The sequence below is a fragment of the Simochromis diagramma genome, unplaced genomic scaffold, assembly GCF_900408965.1.
Source record: "Simochromis diagramma unplaced genomic scaffold, fSimDia1.1 OVJJ01000348.1, whole genome shotgun sequence".
Classification (NCBI taxonomy): domain Eukaryota; kingdom Metazoa; phylum Chordata; class Actinopteri; order Cichliformes; family Cichlidae; genus Simochromis; species Simochromis diagramma.
This window is the reverse complement of record NW_024386755.1, coordinates 990197-998167: the sequence shown is the minus strand read 5'-3', so window position 1 is coordinate 998167 and position 7971 is coordinate 990197. Positions and strand designations below refer to the sequence as shown.

General features: G+C 38.8%; 1 protein-coding gene across 1 annotated transcript; it reads right to left on the bottom strand.

The window, feature by feature from the left end:
- Positions 1-2857: 2857 nt before the first annotated feature.
- On the bottom strand, positions 2858-7394 carry LOC120729237 (lysophosphatidic acid receptor 6-like). Its single transcript, XM_040024781.1, has one exon. The coding sequence runs from the start codon at positions 4759-4761 to the stop codon at positions 3925-3927; it is 837 nt and encodes a 278-aa protein (XP_039880715.1). The 5' UTR covers positions 4762-7394; the 3' UTR covers positions 2858-3924.
- Between the last annotated feature and the right edge of the window lie 577 nt (positions 7395-7971).

Genomic DNA, 7971 nt, shown 5'->3' with positions numbered 1-7971 from the left:
TATACTATACAATACTACAATTCTACTACGCAATTAGTTATTGTCAGTAGATCCGATAAAGCAGTGGTCCCCAACCTTTTTTGCTTATGTCCGACAATATTTTCACGGACTGGCCTTTTAGGTGTCGTGGATAAATACAACAAAATAAAACCAGTACCAGTACCAAAAAAAAGATTTATTCATAACACATGGGAAAAGACCCAGGGAAACTGAGTTAATGATAAAAACAATTTAAAAAAAATAACGATAAAAACCACTAAAAACCCCTGAAAACCATAAATTTCACACCCGAGCCTCAACTTTCGCAGCCTGGTACCAAATGACTCCGATCCGTGGCACGTGGGTTGGGGCCTGCTAAGATAAAGGATTGCTTACACTTGGCACTACTGCTGCACTTGAATTAGAAGGGAATAAAAAAAAAACTTAAAAATCTCAAAACTCAGTTGACTGTAATCTACAATTTACTCACATCTAGTGGTGAGATTCTACACACTGCACCTATAAAGTCCTACCAAACCACTTCAGCACTTGACCGAGCTGATAGGTTTGTAGCTTGAACCTATTCGCTGGACAATCAACAATACAAAACCTAACACAAGCCACCTATTATTTTTCAGTCATTCTGGTGTATATGTCGCATGTCGAGGTTGGCCCAAGCTTCAGCTGTACTTGTGCTTGACAGTTGGTGTTTGTGCTGATATGGTGTGTTTGCTTTTCACCAAATGTTGCACCGTGCATTTGGGCCACACAGTTCTATTTTCATCTTATCTGCCCAAAGGAGAAATGAGACCTGTGTTTCAGAAGTCTTGTGGTTTGTTCACTAAGCCATGCTGCCATGTTCTTTTCAGAAAGTAGAGGCTTTGTCCCGGCAGCCCTTCCAAAGAAGGCGTACTTGTTCAGTCTTTTTCTAATTGTGCTGTCATGAACTGTTTAAGGTTTAGCCAAAAGAGTGACTGATACAATAAAATGACTTAAAACACAGAGAATAGGGTGTAGTGCTTTAGCGATTGAGAACCTTGTAAAATGGGATTTTCCCCTTGACTGTTGTGACACAGAAAAGAAAAACATTTAACTTGATTGGATGGAGCCACTTCCTGCACATGCAAGGACGATAGCCATTTGTCTGCTCATTGCTGTTTTGGTAGCTCTGCATTTCTTTTTGTCTCTTCCTCCTTTCTGCCCCCCTTTGCTTGGTTTTTGGCTCTTTGTTCTGCGTGACTCTCCACAGTCACTAAAGCTGCTGCTGTCTTTGAATAGTAGTCCTCCTCTGGTCCAAGGGAGACTTGGCTGCAGCACAGCAGGCTTGTTTGTGGGCCTTGGCAGGAGAGGCTTGCAGACCTGAATGTACCTACTTAGGGTCTTTTTTTATGGCATGAATGTGTTTGTGCTGTTGTGTGTGTGTGATATGTGATAGAGAAACAAACAGCGGAATTTGTGTGTTTGCGTTTGTGTGTGGTGTGTATGTGTCTAAGTGTGTGTGTGTGTATGTGTGGTCTGTCTGTGTGTATTTATGGTGTGTATGTGTGGTGTGTGCATATGTGTGTCTGTCTGTGTGTATGTGTGGTGTATATGTGTGTGTGTCTGTGGTTTTCTGGTTGTTGTTTTTTTTCTTTTGCCTTGGGGGTGGAGGGTCAGCTGACCGTGACCAGACTTTGCACACACATTCATGCCCCAGTCAGAGCCTCCCATCCCTCCAGATCTGGTGTATCAGCCACTTACAGATGGAGAGCTTCAAATAAACATGAACACAACCTTGATTTACACATATACAAGGGGGGGGAAACGAACCCAAAAGAAACTCCAAAATACACGTTAATTCTGGGACAAATCAATCAATCAACACCCCTATGGAAAGCAATGATATGTTCCATTTAGAAAACACATATTTTTGTGACTATTATTCATTTAATTTGACAATATTTAAAGAAGAAACAAAAGTAAGAAAAGAAAGAAAGGCTGTAAAAATTGATTGAAAAAAGACTGTTTGATTTTGATTTGAACTACCAGAGAAGTTAATAAAAAATGAAAGAAGATAAATAAGAGCAGATGTTTTATGAACCATAAGACGTTTTATAAAAGCAGTACAGGTTGCTTATGTACGATAGCACTTTCCATTCAGCTTCTCAGTTTGCATTTGCTGGTAGAGGTTACACACGAAATTGACATTAAACGTGAGCTACGCAGAGGATGGAACTTCCTCAAAGCAGGTTTTCAACAGACAAGAGATGAATAATTATAAACTATAAAAAATTAATAACTGATATGTGGCCTGCTGCAGACAAAGAGGTTTGAATGGCAATTTAACAAAAGACATAAATATCTCTTTCTATTTTTTATTTTTGTTTATTTTACCACTGACTCAACAAAGAGAGCCTATGTAATAAAGACGAATTCAACCACAGTTAAAGCAAACATGAAAGCACGCATCTAAAGCATCTAAATGGCACAGGATGAACACACCGTGTAGAGAGTGGTTTTTGAGGTTTGGTGTTTTTCCATTACTAACCTAGTTACAAAGACAAATAACCGTTCAAGGTTAGCTGATGCTAGGTACAGATGACCGTGTAGTGAGTTTTGAATAACTTCAATTGTGCTTTATGTCTGGATTGTTTCACACCTAGAGCCTTTTTGGATTGTTTGCTACAAGCGTAGAGAGCTACCCGTCTCTTTGCCAAAACTCATAGGAGTCATAGGACTGGAGTGCTGCTGGCCTCCGTACTAAGATGCTGACAAAAAAGCACAACAGCCTCAGCTGCATTGAAGGATTTATACCCAAAGACACACACTTGACTTGCCAAATGATGGTAAAGGTAATCAAAAGAAGGTCTTATCACAAAAATAAAAATGCCCCGTTTTCATATCTGCTGCGTATATAAAGGAATGACAGTAAATACCAGGGATAGTTGACATCGCTTCATTGAAAGCACCAGCAACTGTGCTCACCTGGAGATGTCCTGCATGCAGGTTCCTGACGTGCCTGTCACACATGTCCATCCCATCTTAACTTGGAGCTTGATCGTAAAAAGATCCTGTCAGTAGTCAGCTTTAGAGCATGATTTGAACAATAAATCAAAAAAAAAAAAAAGAAAAACTAAAAAAACAAGGGGTGCTGTTTTAGCGCTAGAATGAATTAATATTCGCACCTGTATCTAGAAAAAAAATTATATACATCAAATGATACCAGAAGTAAAGATTTTTTTTCTTCCATATCAGATATAATAAACATGATAATTTAGTGCAACTTAGAACATCTGAGTGATTTTGCCTGCAAGCAATTCAGGCAGTTCACGGTGATCATTTATATTTCTACGTGTAAATTTTAGCTCTCATGCACAGCTGTCACTTTCTGCAACAGCAGCAGCTGCACCAATCCTTACAGCCTCAAAAAAGTTCATTCTGATGCCGTCAAAGGCATGCATCAATTTAAGTAATTTCCACTCAATCTTAGGGAAAAAAACGCAGGTTTGAGAGTTGCTAACATAGTCCGTGAGGTTCATGACAGCTTGTAAAGCATTTGTGATTGAACTGTTTTGAAAACCTAAAACAGTAAAAAGCCGCTTTGCACATCTATTTCACATAATGACTCAAGACAAGCCAACACAGTGATGCAAACAGACTCTGGCATAATCTCTGACTTGCCAAGTATTTAATATTTATATATTTAAGAGCAACATTTAGAGCAAACTTTGTCTGATGGAACTAACAAAAGTTGTTAATTTTGGTACTTATTACACATTAGTTTACATTTCCAAGGCAACAGGAGAGCTTATACACTGTAAAAACAAAAACAATGCAAAACTAGATAGCTAGATAAATGACATGCAGAACTGGCCTTCTTAAATACTGATATTCATTTCCCCTTACAACCTTACTGTGAAACATTCTCACAAGAAACTGGGAAATCTGACTGGTCATGTTCGATGACTATTCAGTAGACCTGTCTGTGTCCTCTTTTTTCTTCCAGAAACCATCAAATGAGAAGTAATACAACAGTGGATCCAGACAGCAGTTCACACTGGCAAGACAATTCAGAGCCCGTTTATTATCAAAGAAAACAGTCAAGGACACGGGCAAGAAAAATATACTGAACATCAACAAGTTCATGGCAAAAATCAGCATGACGTTCACTCTGTTGTTGATCCTTGTGCTGATATTCAAATGTCTGTTTAGAGTCAAAGACACCAGAACTGTGGACACAATATTGATGAACAGCAGGGTGAAGAGTAACACAAGCTGAAAATACGCTATTGGAGGAAAGAAGTCCTTCTTGTCATCAAAACAAGTGGAAACATTCGAAGTGTTGTTTTTCAAATAATTTAAAAAGTTCACACTCTCTGGGATATTCACCATCACCACAATCAGCCAGACGAGCACAGCTCCTTTTGTGGCGTTGGACGAGGACCGAAGTTGGCGTGACTTCAGAGGGTAGACTACAGCCAGCAGCCGGTCGATGCTGATGAAGGTGATGAAGACTGCGCTGGAGCGGATGTTGTTGCGAAAAAGCATCGTGAGCCATACGCACGCCATGTTTCCCAGAGGCCATTTGTGTGTGGCATAAAAGTAGACCTTCATTGGTAAGGAGATGATGAGCAGGAGGTCTGAGATCACCAGGTTGATCATGAAGACAGCGTTGGGTGATTTGCGGTCGTGGTGGCGAAGAAGAATCCATAGCGACAGAGCGTTGAGAGGCAGTCCGAGCGTTATAACAGATCCATAAACTACGGCGTACACCGTGTCAGCTTCTGTTCCATTTCGTGCCATTTTGAGCCACGTTGATTTCGTGCATGTTTTGCGTGAGTGTGAAATGTAGAAGTGGGGGAAGTGACTGTATGAGTGTTAGAAACCGCAAGACACACCTCCCTACAAATCACAAGTGCCAAAAACAGTGTGAAAAAAAAAGTTTCAACAGTGCTGAAGTAGCAGAGAAAGCTGAAACAGGAAGTAACCGTATGAGAATGAAAGAGTTGTGTGGAACTAGTTCAGCGTGGGAGCCTAAAGTTGAAAGAAAAAAAAAGTTACAATTTCTTTTTTTCCTTTATGTAAAACTATAAATGTTCACTGTGGATTATTTCAGGAATCCACAATCCTGTTTGTTTACACTTAGCTCCTTTCTGTGATAAAGCGTCATTAAAGATTTTAGTAACTGGTGGATTTTAATTTTTGATCGAAAAACAATAAAAGAATTCAAGAAATTTTACATCTGTTTTACAGGGAAATCAGAATTTTGTTTGAGTTCAAATCTGATTCTCTGAAAAATATATTTTTAGTGCCTCACTGTTTAATCTAGTCTTCCTCTGCACAGAAATTAAAAATGTGTTCAAAACTCACGTTACCCATCTTATTCCAGCATGTCGACATGCTCAGAACAAACTTGCTTGCTTCTTGTACAGGATGGAATCTATTCACTGGGAGGCGTCCACTTTCAGTGAAGGCAAAACTTCCCCATACTTGAATATTCCAGCTACTATGTTTCTCTTTGGGTGTTGCATACTATGCAGTGTTATGCACCACAATGTCACATTCTCACACCTGTTCTTCTGTTCTGATATCTAACATGGATTTACTAGCAAATAAGAATTCTATGAAAATAAATTTGTTGCAGAATGTGAGACTTTCTTCTTCTCTGTGATGTGACAAAAAGAAAACGTGGCCATGAATTTTGGTTTTGTTTAAGTTTTTGATTGATTACAGTGTTCTGAAACACTGTGCATGCCTTTGATGGCGTTGTCGTTTTTTTCATCTTAGTGAACATATCAATGCATCAAGATTATAATGTTATCCCTTTATGGTTGCATTTTTGTGATTTGGATACAGCTATTTAAGTTTTAACACTAACCCACTGTTGTAAACTTACAGTACAGCCTAAACAGGTGCAGATTAGCCAAATGAACACAAGTGTCAGTGGACTTTTTATCTTTCAGAGGAAGTTCTTTTTCTGCTTTCACAATGCACAGTACAAGGAGGTTTTTTTTTAGCTCATACTTCACAGTAGGGTCTTTCTAGCAAAAGAGGAACCTTTGAGTGACACAGGTGTATGCAGACGGGTTCAGACATAAGAAGTATACAGTTAGATTCATAAGCTTTAGGGCAATGATACGTTTTTGCTTCTCTGCATCGTTGCAGTGTGAGTCAAACAATCAAGATGTGATTATAGGAAAAAAATGAATGTAATTCATGAACAATTGATGCCATACTTTTGTTAAATTCCTTCAATTAAACCTGAAGGTCTGTGCTTTAATCCCATGATTTAAAATCCAGTGTTGTGCTGTGAAAATGTAGCTGATTTCTTAGTCTTTTTTTATATATTTGTCACGCTTACAGACTTCAGATCAAACAAATTTTATTATTGGACAACGCTAACTCAAATAAATACAAAATTGAGCTTTTTAAAACGATTTCATTTATTAAGGTAAGCAGGCCAAAAGATCTCAAAAAGACACTGATCAGACTGGAAATGGTTCCAAAGCCATTTCTAAGGTTCGACACTCCACCACAGCGACAGCCATTGTGCTCAAATGGCGAAAACTTGAAATAATAGTGAAACTTTCTTGGGTTACTGCAAAATTACTCCAAGAGCGCAACAATGAAAAGAAAAAACACCCCAGAATAACATCTAGATAAATGCAGGCCTCACATGTTCTCAGGTAAGGTGTGAGCGCATGATTCAATAAGAAAGAGTTCTAAAGACAAAACCACTGCTGACCAAAAAAAAAGGTTTCGTCTCACATTTGCCAAAAATACATCTTGATGAACCCCAAGACTTTAACTATTCTGTGAGCTGACCAGTTGTGTTTGTGTTTTAGTGTGTGCGCGCCTGTGGGTGCTGCTACACCCACTGCACTTTACAATTACAAAATGGTAACACAGGAAACAACACAAGTCGTCGGATGTTTTAGGTGATAGAAACTGTACATCAAAACTATCTTAATAAGGAAACGTGAAAAGAGACTGAACTACAGAATCCCACTCATGGTCATTGCCAACACTTCAGATAATGAAATTTGAGCAAGTCATTGTTATTATTAAAGTTGTAAATAAACAAGAACACAAAGAAAAAAACTGCACAGTGACTGCTGCAAGGAGGTGCAAGGAACAGAAAGGCTTACCGATGGTGATAACAGCTTCGTATTCAGCAGCCCTATTGAGGTTGATGCAGTCACTGCCAGAAGCACAAATGCACATGAGGTTTGGTTTTGTACAGTTGTGTCTGGTGACTTGAAAGGCACGCAATGTCAATGAATCATTTTCTCCCACCACCAAATGATCTTAATCAGCACAACAAAACAGCGAAACAACTTGCCCACACTCAGGCATAGCATACGTAGCACGAAGTTTGATTGTGCCTTCAAAATACTACGTATCCTGTCGGCTAGTTTAATTTAAAACCATATTTTCGAGCTAGCTTCAAGAAACAATATGCGTGTGAAGTTTGACAAATGTCTCTTGACTTTTGACTTTGACTTTGACTTCAGTTCCTCAATTCATACGGGCACTGAGGCACATTCGAGAGGTAACTCTAACTCTTATAAAATGACTGGTCTGGCTCTTCTCCCAGGTTCAAACCAAAAGTATATCATTTTTTCTCTTTATCTGAATTGATTTACAATCAGTCTGTAGCAGTGACTTAATTTTCATCCAAATGGCTACTTTGCTATAATTTTAAATGATAATTGATTCATTTGAATTTTTTAATATTCAAGCGGTCAAACAGTGCTTCACTTGCTTGTACTGGTTGCTGATTAGTGGCATACAGACATGTGAAAAAGACTGTATGCAGTTTTCTGTAAAACTAAACTGACTTACTGGTTCCATAAGAATTAAGAGGTTACCTAGCACCCAGCTGCTACTAATCCAATGCACCTGATTAATCGATCATCAGCAAGTGTTGGCAGTTTGCTGATCTGAATGATCGAATGTCACAATATTATTAGTGGAAGACTCCGCAAATGCACCTCATGGTCAGAGAAATTA

What these genes read in the sequence shown, in the direction of transcription:
- LOC120729237 (XM_040024781.1), bottom strand. Translation starts at nt 4,761, where the DNA reads ATGGCACGAAATGGAACAGAAGCTGACACGGTGTACGCCGTAGTTTAT.